The following is a 23,042-nucleotide window of genomic DNA, read 5'->3' as shown; positions in this document are numbered from 1 at the left end:
GGGGAATTTTAAAAAGTATGAGCTACTGCCAGTTTAAAACACAGGTACGCGCTGTGACTTGAAAATAGGCCATTGGCTGTTTTATGTTCTGAGGCGTCCTCGGTGTCTCTGAATGGAGCTTCTCCTTCAGCTGACTTCACTGTGCCGGGTGCGCAGATGTGCAGCAACAGCAGCAGCAGCAGCAGCTCAAGTTTGAAGATCAGAGTCAGGGAGGGGGAAAAAGACAAGGATGCGTCTATTTTAGGTCGACAGATTGGATGTTTGCACCGAGGAAGTCACTTTTAAGAAGCGCTGCGAAACAAACCTGGATTTGCGCTCACAACACCGTCTGATGAGACACTCAGAGGGCATGGGAATGTACTGCAAGGGAGGATATAAGAAAGTCATTCTGCTCATCTTTTACCTCCAGCTGTGGTCCAAGCCGATGGTGAGTAACATGCTCTTATCTGCGCTAAAAATACGCACACCAATAACTGGTGGAAATCACCTTAAAGTCCAACAAAAGTTGTTCCTCTGGACACCTTTGATAGAAAACACTCCCCTTTATTTTCGATGCCTTCTATAGCGTAATGTGGTTAACCTTTTTGTGCGCTGTCTTCCTGACTCTCCCTGGGGCTTTTGTCACAGTTGGACTGACATTATAGAATGCAGCTGCGTGGCTCTCATTATTGCTTTTCCATCCACCTGCATCCATCAACAACAGCCTCAACCAAAGCAACAGTCAGCATGGATGAGGAAAATTAATGAGAGGTCCGACAGCGCACAGGTTTGCGCATGACTTTTCGGAGGCATGAACGCAGAATTCCCATCTATGATATTATGAATGTATAAATTTCAATGACAGTTTATTCCAATATAACATGACAGAAAATCATATTTGAAAAAAAAGTACCTAAAAACAATCTGATTAGTAATTTCTTTCACTGAATTCTCCATTTCCGTACCTCCCCGTCATCGCATCACCCTCTTACGCGCTAAACATACCGAGAACAAGCGAGAAGCGTGTCTCCTTGTCCCTGTAGATAACTGGGACGTGTGTCTAATTTTCAGGGTGAAGCAATTCATCCGGACTGTGCCATCATCGCTCAGCACCTGAGGGCTCGAGAGATTTGCAGCCAGACGAGAAGGAGCGAGGCGCAAAACCGGAGCGATCACAGCGGTGGGTTCCTGCGCTTCTGGGGCTCCTCTCTCTAAAACACGCACTCAGAGAGATAGCTGTGAACGTCTGACACTCTGAGACATGATTTCAATCGAAAGTATGAGTGCTAAACTAGAACAAGGACTTTGGGGATGCAGAGATAAAGCCAGAGGACCATTCTGGCAGCAGGGAAGGAAAACATAATAAACATACTAGAGCACATGTGTCAAACTCAAGGCCCGCGGGCCACATGCCCGCCATGTCATTTTATGTGGCCCGCCCCAGCATTTTATAGACCGATGATTGACTTAAAATAGGTTTTGAGCACAATGCATTCCGATTGTTCCCCACTAGAGAGCAGCAAAGTCCCCTCAAGCTGCTTATTGATTTTCCAGCGAATAAAACTGAGATATCGACAAGCTAACATCACAACGTCCACGAAAAGAAAAATCGATTTACAAGTAAGACTGTGAATGAAGATGTGTGTGAGTTGGTGTCAGGGCGGCAGGTCGCGCTAGACTTTTTTTGTTATCCGTTATCTTGACCAACATAAAAAAAATCGGCCATATACTATTTTTATCCGTGAAATTACTATCATATTAACATCAGCTATTTAGTTGCATTTTATGCGATATTATTTTAGTTAATATCACCGTGAATCCAGATCCCATCACAAATTAAGCAGATAAATGTATCTACATTTTTCTCGTAGTGACAAAAACCACCCCAATAACCATTTTTTAATGGTTCAAAAATACATTTTACACTTTTATTTTTGAACCATTTTTTAATTTTAAAGTTTTGATTTTATTTTTGAACCCTTATTTATTTTGAAATGTTGATTTTGTTTTTGAACCCTTATTTGTTTGGAAGTGTTGATTTTGTTTTAGAACCCTTATTTGTTTTGAAGTGTTGATTTTGAACCCTTATTTATTTTGAAGTGTTGATTTTGTTTTGGAACCCTTATTTGTTTGGAAGTGTTGATTTTGAACCCTTGTTCATTTTGAAGTGTTGGTTGTCTGAAAGACCTCAGACATGAATTGCCCCATGTGGGGTTTGAACTGATGACCTCAGGGTTACCAGCATGGTGCTCTAACCTGCTGAGCTAACCTACCTTATGAATTTAAGTAGAACTTACATGATCTTACCAGAATGAAGATTTGATAAAAGTGCTTATATTCTAATGTTTTTCAAAACAACATACATATTATTTTCCAGAGATTTTGTATTTTGAAGTGTTAATTGTATTTTTGAACCATTTTTAATTTTCAAGTGTTGATTGTATTTCAGAGATGTTTTTTATTTTAATGTGTTAATTTTATTTTTGAACCATTTTTTATTTGTAAGTATTGATTTTATTTTATAGCCATTTAGCCAAGTCTCTGTAGAACCATTTGTCTCTGCTAATGACATCTTCAATACAATTGTTTGATCCCAGGCTTAGTTTATGGACTGTGATGTGAAATTAGGCACAATTATAAGTCTGACAGTTTGTTCACCAAGTTACTGTGCTCTCTGAGAGGATCTGTGGTATAAGTATTTGACATTGTTCCATGCCAATGATTGACATTAGTCTCTAACAAAATGTGGATCATCTACCAGGAACACTACAAAGAGCATGAGTTTCTGTAGTGTAGTGGTTATCATGTTTGCTTCACATGCAAAAGGTCTCTGGTTTGAAACCACACAGAAACAGATTTAGTTTTTTTTCTATTCATCACAGGTGTTTACTAAAGGTCAACAAGGGCTCTGTGGTGTCATGGTCTGTACTCTGAATCCGGCATCCGAGTGCAAGCCTCAGTTGAAATTTTCATGTTGCATCGCACATCATCAACTTTGGAACCTCAAACTGAAACAAAGCAGAGAGGTTCAGGTCCTATAGTGTAGTGGTTATCATGTTTGCTTTACACGCAAAAGGTCTCTGGTTCAAAACCAGACAGAAACAGTTTTTGTAGGTTATGCATCTCTTGGGGTGCAGTGAGACAACAAGAGCATTCCTCTTCGTGATGGTTCATTTGCCAATCAACTTCAATGTAGGCTTCTTTGAAATCGAAGCTCATTATAAGCCTCTACAGAACTGAATGAGGGAAGTCAACCTTTTGTCTGGGGTGTGTTTTAGCAGGGATGCACTCCTGATTTGTACCGTCAATGTGGCCCGTTGAGGGGGGCCAATATGCTGAAGTGGCCCTTGGTGAAATTGAGTTTGACACCCCTGTACTAGAGGGAAAGACATTTTGGTTGAAGTTTGTCGTTTCAGTATTTGAAGTTATATACCGGGGGAAAAAATATCTTAAAGATTACCTGGTGCATTCTTTTTGAGAAATTATAAATCGCCCTGTTTGATTCACAGTAAATTAGAATTTGTTTTTTAAACTGATATATACTATCTCACAAGTGTACTTTTTTGTGTATTGTGATGGTGATAGATTACAGGTAATAGTCAGTTTCTGAAAAAAAAAATAATTTTAAGTTTCTATTTCATAAGAATAATAAAATTACTATTATGACTAATTTATCGATATACATTTCTGAGAAAAACTACAAATTTCCTAATTTTTTCTAGCTTTGTCATTCTCAAATGTTTCAAATAATCAAACATCTCATAACTCAGACATAGCTAACATGGGAAGTTAAAATGAAAACAGCTCAGACTGGATCAAGGGGAAAAGAATATCCGAACAAGCCTTGTTGAATGGGAAAAATCAATCACTCCATAGAGTCTTGAATTAAATGTTATTGATTACATGTTTTGGAAGCTGAGTTCAGATTCATTAGCTACATTCAGACATCTGGAGAAAAGATGTAACTTAAATATGACCTGTCTGACAACACGAAGTAGGACTAAATAATCATATTGAGATCCACACACAGGCATAAAAAAATGACTCCTAAAAGTGCATTATTAAAATAGTGAGTCTATTTTTTCATAGAACACTATGAATAACCTGACAGAGACCAGATTTTTACAGTAATTTATAAACAGATGTGTAGCATACAATGGTGATAATGGAATTTCAAAACACAAAATGGAGACATTCACAACACAATATCAGAAAAAAGGTTTGCGGAAATATGTGTTCTCTTACTTTAACTCCATTGCACTGATCATTTACTCAATGTGAAATATGCCCCTTTTCCCTGGTGAGGCCTCAACATCTTGTCCTTCCAATCTGACCAAGTTGACTTTATGATAGAGTATTGAACCTGGCATTTCCCTGTGGGCTCAAATGTCTCAGGAACTGGCATCATATTAGAACTTGGCTCAGACACGCAACATGGGATAATGAAGTTTAACATTTCATAACTTCTTTGATCTTAATTGAGGCTGAAGCTACTCAGTACTTCGGTGCAATGTTGTCCTCCAAGGCTCATTATGCAAATAAATTAATGTTGATGAATTCCTCTGATAGAGTTGATGGGTCGGTGTCCGGTCAATGTGCTGGTGGCATGTGACCACGCAGAACTCCGGAGTCACGCAGAGATTAATGCAACCCTTCACTCAATTACATACTGCCTTGCAAAACTGTCCACACACCTGGAACTGTTTTACATTTTGTCACATTACAGCCACTAACTTTAATAAATTGTGCAACAATTTGTGGAAAAATCAACAGGCTCCAAATAATTTTTTGCAAGACTGTAGATCTTCGTGACTCCTGGTGGTAACTGGTCAAAATAGACATTATGTTTCATGTACCTACTGAAAACATCATGTTAAAATTAGACTCCAAATTGTTTTTGTTATTGACTTGATTCCATAAAATTGAAGAAAATAACTAGCAGTCTCCTTCTAACATGTACAACCTATTTAATTATGTCAAAGGATATAGATATAAACTGAGAAAACGTAAAACATTTTCTTTAAATTGATAAAACACAACCAAAAGGCATCGTCATACTATATATTGAAATACAGAATAACAAATGCATTTCAAATATATATATATATATATATATATATATATATATATATATATATATATATATATATATATATATATATATATATATATATATATATATATATATATATATATATATATATATATATATAAAAACTGCCTTGCACTCACACGTGAAACGTCATTGAGAGGTCTACTGAATGAGGACTGCAGGCATCTTCCTGCTCCTCCGCCAGCATTGCTCTGAAAGCACTCAGCCTGTGTCCAAAGTCATTTCATACGTCTCTGTTAATCCAAAATGAGGTGACATTCAAGTGGCAAAGTGAGCAGCCCCCATGCCGCCCCTTTACAGCTGCCTGTTTATCAAGGACTCCGAATAGAGCACAGCTTAGGGGAGGGGAGAAACATTTTCATTAAAAATTATGTTTTGAAGTGAACTATCAGCCTCTTTATACGTCAGTCACTCTTTGAACTCTCGACAGCTTGATGCAGCTTGAGCTTCCCTCAGCCGGTAATTAAAAACAAAGAAGCCATTCCCACAGAAACTGTATGGATTTTTTATAATGTATGGTTTGTATGCTTTTGCATTGTGATGAGGATGAATGTGCCCGAATGCCTCTGTTGGATCTTATAATTGTGCCTCTGTTTTTGGTGGCTCTAATCTGAGTCTAAAAATGACTTCCTTTCACAATTAGCTCCTCGCATTTTTTGTATCTCTTGCTCTCTGCGTGATTTTATAGACGTGAGTTTGAGCATGATGATTGGATCTCCCTCTGGGAAATATTTCACCACCTTGATTTGAACTTGTTGTCAACCTTATCTATGTCAAGAATCTAAAATAAGCACACATAGCTTGAATTAAACTTGTATTTCCCCTCATTATTAGAGAAACTAGGACAAATTCTGCTGAACATTTTCTCAGTGTTAGCCTAGTCATGGCTGTGTACTATTGTCAAAATCAAGACATTTTGCTCTGAGACCAAATCAAATCAGTAAAGCTGACTGCATGAGAGAAAAGGAGACTAGTTTATTTTTATTTATTTATTTTATTACCTGATAATCCCCATTGCATTTCACCCTTTGCCTCAACTCTATCAAAGGAGTGGGATGTCCCATAATCGTTTTTGTGGTGCAGGAGAAAGCAAAAGGGTTTAGCTTTCAAGCCCTTAAAAAGTATGATTTTTTTAAGGGGACATTTGGAATTAAATAAGTATAAGCTACTCTTGCAAACCAGCTTTTTTAAAAATTGTTTTTAATACTACAATAATGTCCAGGCTTTGCTTATTTAGCAAAGCCTAAAGTTTTGCTAAATAAGCAAAAAAAAAAGTAGCAAGAGAATCATATTTATGATTAAAACTATTACAATGCATAGTTTTATGTATTTTAGTTGATATATTTTTAAGTTGTTCCAAATAGGTCACTATAAGAAAGAAAAAGAAGAAAAAGATTGCATTTCTTTTTAAAAAAAAATTTGTTATCACAGCAACAAAAACGTATATGAAAAACAGTTTGTCTTGATAAATTGGAATATCATTGAGTTAATTTATCAATGTAATTCTTTTTTTTAAATGAAGCTCATCTAATCCTAGATAATTTAACAGACTGGTATATTTTAAATGTTTATTTATTACATGAGATCAATAAAAAAGGATTTCAGTAAAGAAATGTTAAAAATGTTTAGAACAATGAGAAGAGAGAGGAGCAAGTCCTAAAGCAAAATGAGGCAATTTATAAATAAAACCCCAAAAACTGCATTTAAAATCAAACAAGCCTTTTCTCAACTGATCAAAACAACCAAAGCCTTAAAAAGGCTAAATCTGTGCATAGATATAGTTTTCATGTAATTTTCTTTCAGGCATTAACATTGTCATAACTCCCTCATGGCAAAGACAGAAAGGGTTTCTGTTTTAGAATGTGACAGGACAGTTGAGGCCTCTTGCAGTGCTCTGTTTGTGCAAAGGTTGCACACAGTAAGAAAGTCATTTTGAATTTTCTAAAAGATCCTGAAGGGATTTAAACAAAAAGTCAAGTAGCGTACTTGCACAAATGTTACCTGCAAGGAGCTTGAGAATCTAGCTGCATGTTAATGACGAAAGCACATCCTCGACTCAAACTAAGAAACTTACTGACGTTTAACTCACACAGTGCTCTGAAGACGTATTTCCCTAATTGCATTCTGATTTTACTTTTTGATGCACTTAAATGTGTTAGATAAACAATTGTAAGCTGTCCCTTTAAGAAAAGCTGGTAAAGTAATTAGCTGCCTTTTTAAGTTCTAAGTTAACAACAATTATCTAAACTTTGTGAAAGTGAAATTAGAAACATCCTTGATTACTGCCAGGACCACATTCAAAGGACAACATGACGTAGGATAAATATCTCAAAACGCAACAAATCATGCCCAGATCTGAAGAAATTCAAAGACAAATGAGAGTTAAAAGTCAGGTATCAGTTTGTAACCTTAAGGTTTTAGTTGAAGAAGTGTCAATCAGTTAATGAATGATTTGACACAGGGTGCAATTATAATTTCAAATGGGCCATACTGCTTTGGAAAGCTTTTTACCCTAATGAAAAAAACCAAACAAATACATTTGAAAACTGCTTTTTGTATTTACATAAAAAATAGTTTATTGATCTTGAACATTTAAATGTGAAAGAAGTAGCAAAAACAGAAGAGATATGTAGTGGGAAAATACCTTTTCACATCACTGTAACTATGTTTGTGATGGCATTTATAACTCTAACTGCTCTCCTTTTGATCTCACACATTGAATACAATTTCACAATTTTATTGCTTTTAAGGAGTGGTGTTTAGTACTATCCAGGCACATAGCGCCACTTTGTAGCAAAATAAAATAACTTGATTGATATAAAAAAAAAAGTTGTGTATATCACACATAACTCAAAAGAAATGTAACTTTACAATTGGATTGTCCTTCACTACATTATAAAAATGCTTCTCCCTTATGCCATTTACAACTGTTTTTAGGAGAGTTGGGCTGAGAGGTAGTTTGTCTGATTTGTTTGAGGGGTGATCTGTGAGGCGGAAGATTCAAGGATTCCTCAAACACACATGCAAGAATCAAAGCAGGTTCGTTTCTGATGAGGAATAAGAGTTTCTTCTGCTGTGCTTTTGTAAAAAGCACATTGAATCATTTAATGCATGAAGGAGAAGCTGCTAGGTAAATGTAACTTGCATGGAAAATAACTGTTACACATTCAAATATGCTTGGCAATAGATTTTATTTTAGCATACCTACAAAATACCTCGGTCTTTCTACAATGAAAATCCAACGTAACCAGATTTGTCTGTGTAAAGAAGCAGGTAACATCCAGGCAGTGTTGGATGTGTTTCAGAACGCCCACATTCAGGGTTTCCTGCCCAATCCTCCATATTGTGACTTGGTGATGAATTGGTGCTGCATGTAAATCCTGAAGGCAAATAATTCACTCTGTTCTCTACCTCTTTCACTTTCAATCAGTTTATCCGGTGCTTCACAGCAGGAAATTATTTCAGTTCTACTCTCTAGTTCATCAGAGGATTTTTGCACCTGAAGTTGAGTAATTCAATCAGATTTCCCTCAGCTCTCCTGCCATTAATCTAGCACCATCAGTATTGCAGCTGTGTCAGAGCAAACAACATTGCTAATGGCATTCATTTGCAACACACCGTCGCTGTGTTGACACAGTTTTTGGAAGATGTTGTCTCTTCCTAAATTAGGATTGTGTCAAGATTAAAACCAATCTATGTAAACCCTGAGATGATCCTTCCACGTAACCTACATACACTCTGCTCTGAAATACACTCCTTCAAACCAATTTAAAAATGGGAGATAATGCCGAATCCCAGCGTCCTTGGTTAAACAGCCTCAGTACAGAAGAATTACATCTCCTAATCCCAGACAGCAATTAAGTTTTTGTAAAGATGTAGAAAGTGTAAGTTTCTTTTTTTTGACCAGCTAGACTCAAACAAATACTCTAAAAGCAACTTGTTAATATGGCCTTTATTTTTCCAAAATGCAGTTCCCTGTCAGTTTAATCTTCTTATTGTCTTATCCGCATTGTATTTCCTCCCCTCACAACAAGATGAGCTTCGCAGGAAAAGGTGTGAAACAGATTTAGTTCCTTCTTCTATATGTGATTAATTTGCAGTTCGAGTGAATTAAAACACATCAGAACTAGAAGGTAATCTCCAAAGATCCAAATGAACTGCAGGCATTTTAAACATTACAAGATTTTTCTTGACTACCAAACCAAATAGATGTTACCGAGCTTCCTGGGAATCCATATCTTGTTCTAATTAAAATATTTTTTAGGTTTTTAAAGAATCACCATAACATATCCATTTATAGATGATGCATTGAACAGAGTGATGTTCTAACCTCTGAAACCCTCGAAGGACAGACAGGTTTAAACATTATTAATTGATAAGGTGTTTTCTAAAGGAAGTTTGAAGGACTGGAGTTTTTTTTTAAGTGTATCAAAGTAAAGTAATGTGAAACTATGTGAAAAAGTTCAAGGCGCCGTATGACTAAATGAAAAGAAACATGAATAACCAAACCTTCAATTGAACCAAAATCATCAAATGTATGATTGGAAACAGAGATCTAGGGATGTTGCTTGGAAACAAGACAATAACAGTTCTGTTGTTACTAAGTCTTGTATTGTTTAAGCCAAACAAGCACAACAATTTGAGTCCCTTTGAAAAGACTGATCTCCCTGCATTGTGTAGTCGTTCGCTTGCTAAATTTGATTCCTTTCACTCTCCTGCCTTTGTCTGAAGCCAGTGCGCATAAAAGCAAACATGCGGCGCTGGAAAGATATATGAAGGAGTCTCCCGTTTCGGATAGGCACACCCATAATCTGCATGTTTGTGGGGTGAATGTAGCATCAACATTTGATGGCGTTTGCCACCTGCTGTGTAAAAAAATCTCAACGTCTCACAACCTCAAAGCAAACAGTCTGTCTCATAAAAACCAACCTGGGAGTACACGGCTTCAGGATTATTTTACTGAGTCAGGCTGAAAGCAATGGAGAAGAAGATGCTGAGGTAAATGATCCAGGGTTTGTGTGAACAGTAACACATTGTAGCTCCAATATGATTTGCTAGTGTTACACTAAAACTGACAAAATGTACACGTGGTTACGTAAAAGGAGGGAAATGCTTAGTTTATTTATATGGGGTGGAGTAATAGAGTTGATAATGGATTAGATACAGAGGCTTTGTAGAAATGAAATAAGGAACTGAGAGAAAACACATTTCTGCTTGTCTATCACCAGCATGTCTAAATGCAGAGTCTGAAGAAGCAGAAACTAATTTAAATAACCTATGTAGCGCTCATGTTGTTGTTCTTTTTTAACTGAGCTGCCTTTCCCCCTAATTTCACATTTTCTATTTATCAGTAATAGAAAAATATTTTAGCAAGTAACAAGATCTTGTTTATGAGAGACATATTTAAAAGACATTTCTATATAGTTCTGTAGTTTCACTACAATTATTTAAGATCCCAAAAGCTTAAAAGAACGAAACACCCTAAGTGCCAGTTTGGCCTTACCCTTTGGGCATAGCTAAAGTCCTTTTTTACTCCTCACATTCAGTTACACTGGAGTAAACCCAAAAATATCTAATGGACTGCCAAAATCTGTGCAAACATTGATGGTTATGAGTGGAAAAGCCTTCTGGCTTTTTCTGTGGTGTAAACAGCAGATTAGATCTGCCTCAGCTGTTCAGGCTGAAAATGTCTTTTTCCTTCTGACTGATTGGCAAAAATGCTAGTCTAAATTTTTGTCAGTCACAGATTAACATTGTTTAAAGTCTACATGGCTTTACTGCACAAGGCGATCGGAAGTTTGCATACATATCTATCATATCCTTCACCATGGATATGTTACAGTTCATTTCAATTGGTAAGAGATCAGGACTTTCAGTTTAATGTTAGACTTCATCATACTTCCCAAAAACCAGTTTTGATATGTTTTTTTGGATAATGATCCTATAGGAACACCCTTTGTGGCGCTTTATTTATCTGTTTAAGATATGATCTATTTTGCTGGTTTGAGAATGGATAAAGCGGACTAATGTTAAGCATCTGGAATGAGTTTTATCATTTCTCTTTCATGCACAAAAATGCAATAATGACAGGTGCTAACCGACAGATTATAAGTGACTTGTCCCTCTAATTTCGTCCCTCTGCTTTGCAGGGTGCAAAACAGAATGGGACGAGATTGGATGCTGGCTGAGGGCCGAAGCTGGGCAAGTTGTCAATTTATCCTGCTCTGAGGTCTTCCAGCATTTCTCCAGCAATCAAGGTTGGTTTGCATAGCTCATCAAATGCTCATCCTCATTAAAATAAAAATAAACGAAACACTTGTACTCAACATCTAATCAGCGCAGTTGTTAAGATGAGGAATACTGTGTTCTTGTGCACAATATCTTTGCTGCTAAGGTTAATTATATAGAACATAATCAAAGTGCTAATGCAAAGTGAGGATAGTAATGGAAAAACATAGCATGAATTATTCATGCATGTTTGCTGGCATGAACACAATCTGCTCTGGGATGTTTCGGACGGGAAGAGTTTGAAATCTTGTCATATAGTTTCATTAGTCTTTTTTGAAGAAAAATGTTATGTCATACCATTACTATGAGGTGAAATGGATGTTAATATTATAAGTATTTTTTTAATATTCATTCATTTTAAATCTACAACATTTTCTTGTTTACAGTGATTGAGAGTAAAACTGGCATAAAATGTCACCGCTTTCCTTGTTGTATTGTTCATTAATGCTACATTTCATTAGATGTCGTAGTTAGTAACGCTCATTTGTCCTTTAGCATCAGTGAAAGAGTGGACAACACTGAATTGCTGATCACCCAAACAAAGGACAATGAAGTTTTAAATATTTGGACTCCCGCTGGTTCCATGTGCAGAAAGAATCAGCCAATCTTGCTGCAGAGAATATTTGGTAACACTTTATTTATATGTAGTTGTTATGACAACTTGACATTAATCAAGAAATCATTACTGATATAAATTTTTTATAAAAGTATTACTGATTGCACTTTAAAAATTAGGTAACTTTATGTTATTAAAGGTAAAGTTTAAACAGTAATGGTTTCATTTAATGCAAAGTTGTCACTTTTAATGGACTTTTAATGCAACTTTTAGAGCAACTTTGCAATAAAAGTGTCATTATATACCGAATGACGCTTTATGACAACAGTCATAAATATTCATGAAGGCTTATTCATGTTCATGACAGGTGTTATGTCATGTTTATGAAAGTGTCATGACAGTCTTATTCAACCCCCTTCAAATAAAGTGTTACCGAATATATATTTTTTTGTTACATATGCTAAAATATCAGCAAGAGTTGTTGCTGGAAATCACAAATAACCTTTAACAGTCTGCATAAGATTAACGGCCCAATCATGAGCAGCAACTTCATTTGGACAAGTGAAACACAAAACTGTACTTTACATTGAATATAAAATTAAAATTGGGTTCACTGATATCTGATGAAAAATTTTTCTGCAGATGTGACGATAATTCAGGCACGTTTTTCCCCCTCTCTAGCTTTTCTTTACATCCTCGCTGTCTGCTCTTTTGTCAGGGTTTGTGTACAGAAATTGCACTGCTGATGGCTGGTCTGAAATGTACCCAACTTACGAAGACGCCTGTCATTTCAGTGATGACAGCGAGCCTGAATCTGAGGTACACCCACACAAACTTTGTTGGAATCAGGCTTTCTCAATGCTCACCTTCTTTAGCTCGGACTTCTTTCACAGAAATACAGCCAATGGATGACACTATTATTATTGTTGCATCTGAAGCAGGATTCTTTAAAGGGAAACTTACAGATCTGTTTAAAAGTGTCTGCCTCACATCTTTCTTCAGTTTGATCTTGACCTTTCTTCTTCCAGACAAGTTACCTCCATACGTTCAGACAGGTCTACACTGTAGGGTATGCCACCTCACTCATCACTCTCCTGACAGCTATTGTGGTGTTCGCAGGTTTCAGGTAAGGGCACCACAGCACTGAATGCATACAGATATGACAGAACTAAGGAAAAAATACTGGGATCCTTGGTTACCTTACATTGTGGTTAATATCTAAAACCTGAATTATCATCTCCTACACTGATAAATTTTTTGCCCCCAACATCTCAGTATATTGAAGAGTATTCATTTGCATAGACGGTATAAGAAGACCCTTGGTGTGTGACTCTGTGTTGTGATGCACAGGAAGTTTCGCTGTACCAGGAACTACATCCACATCAACCTGTTTTCCTCATTCGTCTTGAGAGCCAGTGCTGTGTTCATTAAGGACGCGGTGCTGTTTGCAGATGAAACTCTCGACCACTGCTCCGTTTCTACGGTGAGCCTGCAAATTAGTCAAGGGATTTTTTTTCCCATAATAACTTGGATTATAACAAGGTTTTAACAGCGAAAAGAGGGACAAAGATGGGAAGTCAAAAGAAAAACTGAACGACTTTAGATCCTACCCAGTATTTACTGTTGCAATTTTAAAGAAGTCAAAAATCATTTTTAGTATTATTCAGATGTTGTCGTTATAAAATGAGGTTTCAAATAACATTTTCTTCTTTTTAAAAAAACAAAACAAAAAAAAAAACCCACTTTAATTTAAAATAAATATTCCAACAGGGACGATTATGTGGTGGTTGAGAAGGAAAACAACCATAGTAGAGTTAAAGTTCCACTGCTGTGGTTTAAATTAACACCATTTTAAACTGTAATTCTATATAATCACCATTTTTAATATTAAACAATATAATTAGATGTTTGACCCCAATTCCTTTATTTTTCCCACAGATTGATAAGATATATACAGTCAAAAAAGGTACTAAAATTCATTCCCTTCAAAGAAAAATCACCTGGAGGTGTCACTTGAATCAAAGAGTAAATTTATTATTTATCAAGCTAAGCTATAGTCACTGATATTTACTGATAAGAAACAGAAGCAAAATCCTAGATTAATTCAATCAAAAAGCTAAACAAAGAACAAACATTAATCTAATCCCACTGGTAAGAATGAAAATGGGTTTGACTAGAATAGTGAATGACCATTCTGTAGTTTATCATTTAACTGATTTAAACTAGGATCTGTTTCCCAATTTTTGACCATGTGTTGAAAACGTTTTGACCAATTGATATGAAGTGACCTTCCAGAGGAATGGGAACCAAAGGACAGAAAAAAAAAAAATGGCAGACAGTTTCATCCCAGTGGACTTCTTGAGTTCTAGATGTTCACTTGGCAAATCAATCAATAACCAAATCCCTCCTGTCAGTCTCTTCTTCATCCTTCAGTCACACAAGCAGCAAGGGAATATACAAGCATTGGCACAGAGTCATTTGAGTTGGCCTTGGGGAATAGCTTTGCAGAGAGCCAGCCTCAGTCTATCCCATTCAGCACAGGTGTTCAACTCTTTTGGCTGCATTTGGTCTGCGGTGTCCATCAACAAAAAGAGAAATTGTTTAGGTGAAATCTCCCAGCATCAGAATGCAAAACCCAGAATTTCTCTGCTTTTGAGATGGCAGGAATGGTAAGCAGACAGGACTTGAACAAGCAAACAGAAGATTTTCTAAATAATGCGGGGCTATTATGAGTGTCTTCAGTGAATGAAACATGTGGTCGAAAAGTGTCAGAATTTGAATTGCTCTTCAAATAATAGATCTGTTATTCAAGTTTAATGCCCATCATTTTTCTCACAAATGCCATACTTATAGAACTTCACTTTATTGAGTTTAAAATATTTGTAAACTCATAGTGAAATATAAATACATGTCTGAAGTTTATTTAATTGTGGCGATAAAGTCTGAAATGTTGGAAGTCAAATAATAAAGTCAGCACAGTGAGGAACCTACATAAGAACAGTGTTCTTTTTTTAATCCTACTGTTTCTGTCATTTAATTAATTACAAATATGGATCAAAATAATGCTGGGTCTAGTTGAATTTGTTCTACCAACAAATAAATTTCTACAAAAGTTAACTAGCTTGAAAGCAGAAACATCGATTTGGGATAGATACAAGCTCATCTGTAGTTCTATATATGGATGCCTTTAACTCCGTGTCTATTTTTATCCTGCAGGCTGGGTGTAAGTCAGCTGTGGCTTTTTTCCAGTTCAGCATCCTAGCCAATTACTTTTGGTTGCTGGTGGAGGGCATGTATCTGCAGACCCTGCTGGCCCTCACTTTCGTCTCTCAGAGGAAATACTTCTGGTGGTACATTCTCATTGGATGGGGTGAGTAAGAAAGGCAGCAGTCATCTGTACATGTCAAATTCATCACAGACTCATAGTTGTATGCACTGCAGGGCACTGCTGTGTTAAACCTAATATTATCCACCCATAAATTTCAAAACACAGGGTTACACTGCACATTTCCTGCTACCTTTAGCTCACTATATAAGCCAAAGGTCCTATTTTTTTCTGACTGAAAATAATAATTTGAGGCTGTAAACTTGCTTTTACATCACAGAGCCGTAAAATGTTAAAGCAACACATGAAAAATATGTTTGTTTACAACATTATGCTCATTTTGCTGGGATAACTCACAGGATATCCAATGGGCTTCCGACGGTTGCTTCTTGGAGGTGTGGAGTCTGTTGAAGTTTTAAACTTTTCCCAATCGTTCAGTAACGTATGTAATGATGAGCCAGTTTGAGAAAGCTTACTGGAAATTGCCTGCTCTGTAAACAACTGTCCTCCACTTTAAAAAGAGAAGTGCTGAGCTGAACAAGATGGCTGTTAAAGTTAATTCAATATTCAGAAGTGTGGCCAACATGGACTGACTGGCTTTGTTCAGTTGTTCCTAAAACTACAGGCAGATTATGATTCTAAAACGACACAGAACATCAACATCATTTCACAACTTTACATTATGTTTGCTGATTGGCTCATTTGCAATGGTACTGAAGGAATCCACCTCAATGGGAGAAAGCTCAGACTGAGCTGTGAAGCGAGATTAGAATAAAGCAGAATGGTGCAGGAATGCAATGGCAGGGAATTATCAGCCAATCAAAAGACTTTGTCTTGTTAAAAAAAAAAAAAAAAACATGTTTCTGTGCCACATTTAAATAAAAACAGATTTTGTTATCTCATTAAAAATCTAAGAAGTTTTAGAAAATTTTTAAGTTTTATGTTTTTGACTTGGGTTGGCACACAGTTCTGACTCAGTCAGACTGATAATCTGTTTTCAGATAATCAGCTTCCTCAAAGCCTGCTGACAGGATGTTCTCACAGCGACTGATTGCAGATACGATTGCGCTTCATGTAAAAGTTATTTCTTCCGTTTCTCTGAGCTTTTTACACAGATTTAATGAGATTTCTTATTGTAGCATGTTATTCCAAACAAAACAACATCCTGTTTCTGAATTTATTCTTGCAGTCGTATGTCACCTCATCCTATATTTACCTATTCTCAAACTTCCCAAGCCCTATTTGTTTAATTTGTTCTGCCACCAATATGCTGCAGTATTACTCAGCCACAGTAAGAGGGCAGCTACTGACTGGTTACTGTAGGGTTAACAGTAAAGAAAAGGCAGGCAGCTTGTTATTTTTCCCCTTTTACTGAGAAGCTCTTAAAAGTTGGATGCAACAGAAATGACAGCAGGTAAAAAAAGTTTACAGGTCACATTGGGCTTGTTGTTCTTGTAACGTCAGTAATGAGTTATATGTTCAGCTAGTGCTACATACAAGCACTGCTTATGGGGTCTTTGTGTCAGGGATTCAACTAGAATCTGTGGTTAGATGGGACGAAGTGCAGCAGCAGGATGGATCAGATCCTTGGGGATGAACGTGCAGACCCTTTGTCAGTATAATTAAAGAATAGTCGGGTCGCCTGCATTCAGGGTGACACAATGCCTCCAACTCGGGAGGTTTTATAAGCAGCTTTAGTGAAATTGTTTGAAAAGCTCCACCGTGCCATGGCATTTCACAAACAAGCCGGTGTCTGCAAGACGGGAAGATTTGAGTTCAGGAGAGCGTCACCTGCTGCGACGGGAGATAAAGAAGAAACGCATTGTGCCTCTGTCCATCAAACCTTGTTGAGGATTAAACAAATTTCCTTCAACCTTGTCGGTGAAGGCTTAAGGGAAAAAAAAAATCATTCTGCATTCTCTCTCCTATTAATTTTAGTGACCCCTTAGAGGAATCTCCTGAACTATAATCAGATCAAACGTTTCAAACATACACCAGTTTTGAAAATACCTCCGAAGGTGATGTAAGATGTACAAGTGTACTTCATATTCGAGGATAACAGTGAATAAAAATGGATAAAGTCTAACTGTGAAGGGTTTCATAGTTGTATGAAAATAAATGGATATTGCAAAAGTATTTTTTTTACATCTTTTCTTACAGTTTGTCAACCATAAACCCTTTTTGTTGTATTTGAATTTGATGTAATTGATAAGTGGATGATTATAAAATAAAAGTACACAATCATAAAACAGCTAGAATTACATTAATATTAAGTCACAATCCTGTTAATTTTTAAATTAGGTGACTTCTGAAGGCAACAGAAAACACTGAACTTCAGAGTAAATGGGCCAGATTACAAATGCATGCCACATTTTTCTGATTTTTATTTGCAAAATAGATTGAAAATTATGAGTGATTTACCTTTCACTTCATAATGAGATGCTCCAGAAGCTACAGAAGCATATTGCTGACAAGGAGAAAAAATTAATGTTCAAGAGTTATCACGTTATAACGTTTTCTACTCTATTTCTGTCGCTTCACCTGATTTTATGACTGCACCAGATACCTACTTAGGCAATGTGATGCAAGTAGGACAAAGATAAATTTGATATGCAGAGTAAACATAAAGTCATGTCCTCCTACGAAGATTTATTTAGATCTAACAGCATGTCAATATTTTATCTACCGTGCATAATTCATGTGCTTTTGTATTTATAGGACTGCCATCAATGGTTCTCATACTTTGGGTTCTGACCAGATTTCTCTATGATGACAGAGGGTGTCGTAAACTTCATTCTATTTCTTGATATTAGTTACATTGAAGCTGCTCATTTCATGCTCAGCTGAATGCAGTTTGTCTTTCACTGCAGTTGTTGGGATGACAATGACAACGTTGGCATTTGGTGGATCATTAAAGGACCAATAACAGGTTCGCTGCTGGTGAGTGACGAGCTGGGAAGCTGTTGCAACATGATAAAATGATTTTTTTTTATGAATTTTTTTTTTACAGCTACATTTGCTTCATTTCCTGTTCTCTTCTGGTTCACACATACTTCCATTTGTACTTGTACGGAGGAATTTTTTCTGCAACAATCCAAAAGCACACATTTTCAGTCTGAAAACAGGATTTCAAGTCTTTCTTCTCAAAACTTGTAACTCTTGTACTCGAAACTTCTCATTGCGGTTTTGCAGTTTGAAGTAATAATAAGTTAATAAAAAGTTTAGAGTGACTTTAGATAAGTTGTAATTGCTTGGACAGAATTAAATTTTATTGCTTAAAATCAGGGCTGATTATCTATGAGACTGGAGCTCCTTTTTGTTGCAACTCAAACAGAAAGGGAATAATACCAAGTTGCACATTTTCCCAATTTTTGAAGTGACTAATTGCCTTTTTAACCATTAGTGTGATTAAACAATTTGAAATTGTCTGATTTCTCATTTAATCACACTGTGGATTTTCTCTCTAGCTGTGGGCAGAGAGACCTGCTTCCCAGATTACTAACAATGAAGCTGCAACATTCTGGCAGGAGAAGAATTTCAGTTTTAAGTGACATAATTTACATAAGCAGCCCTACTCACACAATCAGAATAACATAGAAGCTTTAATTTGTATATAAATTTTACATAAGTGACTTGGTTGTTAAAAAATGAATAAAGAGAGGCTTTGGGTTTTATTTTAACTATAATTGATGCTGATGGTTTGTGCATATATTTCTGACAGGTCAACATAGTCATCTTCATAAACGTTATCCGGATTCTGGTCCAAAAGCTTAAATCTTCAGCCATGGCTGGAAACAGCGACGCTGGTCACTTCATGTAAGTCTCAACAAAGCAGCACAGCATATCAAGCTTGAACACAGACTCTAAAAACACAACATGAAGTCATTTCCTCAGGAACAGGATTATCAAGGTTAGGAGATTAGTAGAGCTCTGCCCTTCAAAGACGCTATTAAAATCAACAAAGTACGCGCCTGTAAGAGCTGTTTTTTTATTTTATTTTATTTTATAGGGTATACATTTTACTCTTGATTAAAAACTGCTATGCAAGCAATGCAACAAGGGAACAATGTAAAAATCCTTTAACAGAATGAATGGCCTCTTTCTGTAAAATGCTTCATTCAGTATAACACAGAACCCAGAAATACTGCTTCACCTGAATCACTGTATTTTCTGTATTAGCAGTTTGACTAGGGCAGATTTTTGCTGAGCTGAAATCATCTCAAAAGAGAGCAAATAAAAATAGAATCTAGATACTAGAAATAGACGTCTCTTTCATCGCTGTGCGACAGAATTGTTCCACCCATTCAATGAATGTTTTACACGCTCAAAAGCTTCACTTCTGCCTTGCAAATTTCATCCTTATTCAGGTGGATCAGAGACATGAGCACAAAAAGACCCAATGCACAGGTGTGACTAAAGGAAAACACAATGCAAATCTAAGCATGAAACATCCAGGTGGATTTTTCATTTCAAATCCTGAAGCAGTCACGTTAAAACCCCGATTTTTATTGTTTTGTGTGACTGGTGAGATGGTCAACATCAAAGTGGACTTATGCTGTCGTAAAATAAATTATTTAATCTCATCTATTAGTTTCAGACCAACAAACATAAACAGAGACATCTGTCAGAGAATAGCCTAGCTGTTGTTTGATAATAAGTGGATCTTCTTTCTCACTGTTCTGTCTCACTGAAATGAAAGGTTTATCATGTCTTTGTAAAATAAGCAGATTAAAACAACATGATTTACAAGTTGCTGTTTTTAAATAAGTTATGCTATTTATGTTTATTGCATTAGTTATTCAATCTAAACTTGTCTTAGATGTAAATAAATCCTTATTTGGCATTTTAATCACCACCATTAGGGATGCACTGGTATGACAATTTTGACCAATATCGATATTAATACTGCAGTTATGGCCTTTAACCAAAATTTACAGACATATTATTTACATTTTTCTACACTTTCATCATCATATAAAAGCTAGAAAAACACCCATATCACTTGTCTGCCTCAGTTAAACACCTAATCATGTACTGCATCAATATCAGTGTCACATGACCACATGGCCGACTCCCTTCCTTTCTGGAAACACAAATAGTAACAAGATGGAAATAAAAATTTGTTGTCATTATTGGCCTGGTTTTACTTACCGGAGTGATAATGATATCTTAAAATATGACTAACATCAGCCGACACTGATGTTGAGGCCTATATACACATCTCTAACCACCATTTATTGTTGTAAAAATTGCCTGAATGTTTAATTTTGTTTCACTGCTAAAGCCTCAAATAACAGAGTTCTACATTGTGGCTCAGTGAGAGCTCAAAGCATGATATTTTGATTTCAGCTTTATTCTGAAATATATGTCAATGTGCCCCTGGGCAAAGCAATTAACCCCACGTTACCCATTGATCTGTGTGAATGCATGTCTATGCAGTGCAACTGGGTGACTGTGGCTAAAGGTGGAAAGCAGTTTGAGTGTTTGTAGAACTAGCAAAGCGCTACGTAAATCCAGCCTATTTACCATGAGGCCTAAGTTTTGTCAAATCTGTAATAGTCTTTTGATCGCTTTGTTTTTGCGTCAGGCGGCTGGCTAAATCAACCCTGTTCCTCATTCCTCTGTTTGGGATGCACTACACTGTGTTTGCCTTCCTGCCTGAGAACACTGGAGTGGCTGCCAGGCTGTACATCGAGCTGGGCCTGGGATCCTTTCAGGTATACAACAGTTTTGAAGGGAGGTGGAGTATTATGTATTTTCGAGGCAGATTGTATCTATAAAATGGCATATATTGATGTCTAATCTATATTTAGAAAACTTTTTAATATTTTTCTTAGAGGAAAAAGGCTTCCTCTTTGCATATCTGTCATGATGGGGTTCTTATAGACTTCGTCACTACCTGCTAGCATTGGCTTGAACAGAGCCAATCTCTTTTAAGAGCAAGCACAGTTCTGCAACTGCTGTTCCCCTAAGAGATTTTGAGAAATATTCCAATTTGACCAATTTATTTTCTAAATATATGTGAGTTTATCAAAGTGGATGAGATCAGAAACTAATTTGTATTTGTAAAAGCAATTTAGAGCAGATTTGTTCATAAATACAACTGGAAAGAGGATCATAAGTGGACACATCCTGCCTGATGGATTCTGTAGCAACCACTTGTGTTTGGATAACGAGTGGAGCATGTTAATGCAGCATTTAAACAAAAGATAGTTAAAGTCGATAACCACTTAGCATTTTGGTTCAAAAACCTTAGCACACTTCAACTCTACTGAAAATATTAAATGGAGAAAAAAGTTGCAATACAAAATAGAGAAATATTACTTGAGATATCGCAAACAGTTTGCGATATCTCAAATTCTCGATTTTACAAAACTCATTTCCATACGTTTATGTCTTGTGGGTATCTTTATGTTTTGATTTATCTTACATGTTAACAGCATAGCAACTAAATTCCCCAGGCATAGAGATTGGTTAATATGGAAAATGTGGTTAGAAATCCCACTAGCACAAACATTTTCAAACATGAAAATGTGGAGCTTCTTTTTAACAACATATCACTCTGTAACAAGCTAAGTTAATTATTGTGTTTATTTCTGTGTGTGTGTTATTTACACAATAAAATATCGACATCTATCTTACTATTGAGTGTATTCACAATCAGCATTTACTGATATTGAGTGATTTTAAAGTGACTTCTGTTGTGTTGCAGGGATTTGTTGTGGCACTTCTTTACTGCTTCATGAATGGAGAGGTGGGAATTTTGTGGTTTTGTGACAAAAGAATGCTTCGAGATGAACAAACAGATGCTTTACACTCCACCTTATATACTTGGCTGCAGGTCCAGGCAGAGCTCCGGAAATGGCTTTGGAGGTGTCACAATCCAAATCTCACTCCTGCTAAGAGAAGCATCACTCAGGTCTCAATTCGAACCCACGGGGGCTTGGGATTGCCTTCGTCTAGTGCCAACATTTCTGCTGTGTAGTTCTTGTTTGTAAAAGGAGGAAAAACAATTCTGAATGTGAAGAAACAATACAAGCGTGGCATTCCTCTGCTGAAAATGACGACGGCATAACTTCAACTGTTGTTTTACATAAGATATGAAAGCAGAAGAAAAACAGAGTCTAACCTGTGGAGGCGTTGCGGTGCCATCGTGAGACAGGAAGCAACAACCGAGACAGAGCTGGCCCTGGACCGAAGAGGATTTCAGATGCTTGAGTTTACAGGTTGTAAATAAATGAATGAGCCGATTTGTCCACACAGCTTTATCTTTACTCTAATTGTTATTTCAATGCTAACTTTAGCCACAGGGCCATCTTCAGTGGTGTGAAACTCATTTTCATTTGGGGGCCACATCAAGATAATCTTAATCATGTGGGAGAATGTATAGTATTATAGTGTTGTCTGTATTCAATGAGTACTTCTAAAAATGTTATCATACTTAATAGTCTTTATCATTGAAGTAATTTGGCACTTTACAAATGAAGCAGATTTGATTTGAATGATACAATAATATTTAAGCACAAAGCTAGTATCTTGGATTTCTTGAAATAGTTGTGGTTGGCCAGATTTGGCCTGTGGGCCTCGATTTTGACACATGTGCCTTAGATGGTGTCTTTCTTGTTGAAAACCACAGCACTTGTACTGGATTATTTCACACACTGCGTAGATTTTTGAAAGGAAGCATTAGATTATGTATTAAATGAATCAACTGTACATGTTGTTGACGTATTCATTGTGCATGGAGGTAGAAATAAAACTCCTATAAATTTAGAGTCTGA

At 36.5% G+C, this 23,042-nt stretch overlaps 1 protein-coding gene across 2 annotated transcripts; it reads left to right on the top strand.

Moving 5' to 3' along the window:
• Positions 1 to 234: 234 nt before the first annotated feature.
• Positions 235 to 22,508, top strand: ghrhra (growth hormone releasing hormone receptor a). Of its 2 annotated transcripts, XM_088014927.1 has the most exons (14): positions 275 to 427; positions 1,051 to 1,163; positions 8,157 to 8,167; positions 11,242 to 11,349; positions 12,655 to 12,755; positions 12,965 to 13,062; positions 13,287 to 13,419; positions 15,153 to 15,306; positions 17,980 to 18,040; positions 18,132 to 18,201; positions 18,983 to 19,077; positions 20,849 to 20,978; positions 21,974 to 22,015; positions 22,103 to 22,508. In XM_088014927.1, exons 1-14 carry the CDS (start codon positions 332 to 334, stop codon positions 22,244 to 22,246), a joined length of 1,356 nt encoding a protein of 451 aa, XP_087871053.1. In that variant the 5' UTR covers positions 275 to 331; the 3' UTR covers positions 22,247 to 22,508. The 2 variants fall into 2 exon arrangements, with proteins under 2 accessions (XP_087871054.1, XP_087871053.1); XM_088014928.1 differs by lacking the exon at positions 8,157 to 8,167 and having other exon boundaries at positions 235 to 427; positions 1,051 to 1,159.
• Positions 22,509 to 23,042: the final 534 nt, after the last annotated feature.

Source organism: Poecilia mexicana, unplaced genomic scaffold (genome assembly GCF_051168715.1).
Source record: "Poecilia mexicana isolate PSO_F unplaced genomic scaffold, ASM5116871v1 scaffold_17, whole genome shotgun sequence".
NCBI lineage: Eukaryota > Metazoa > Chordata > Actinopteri > Cyprinodontiformes > Poeciliidae > Poecilia > Poecilia mexicana.
This window is presented reverse-complemented; position numbering and strand designations above follow the sequence as displayed.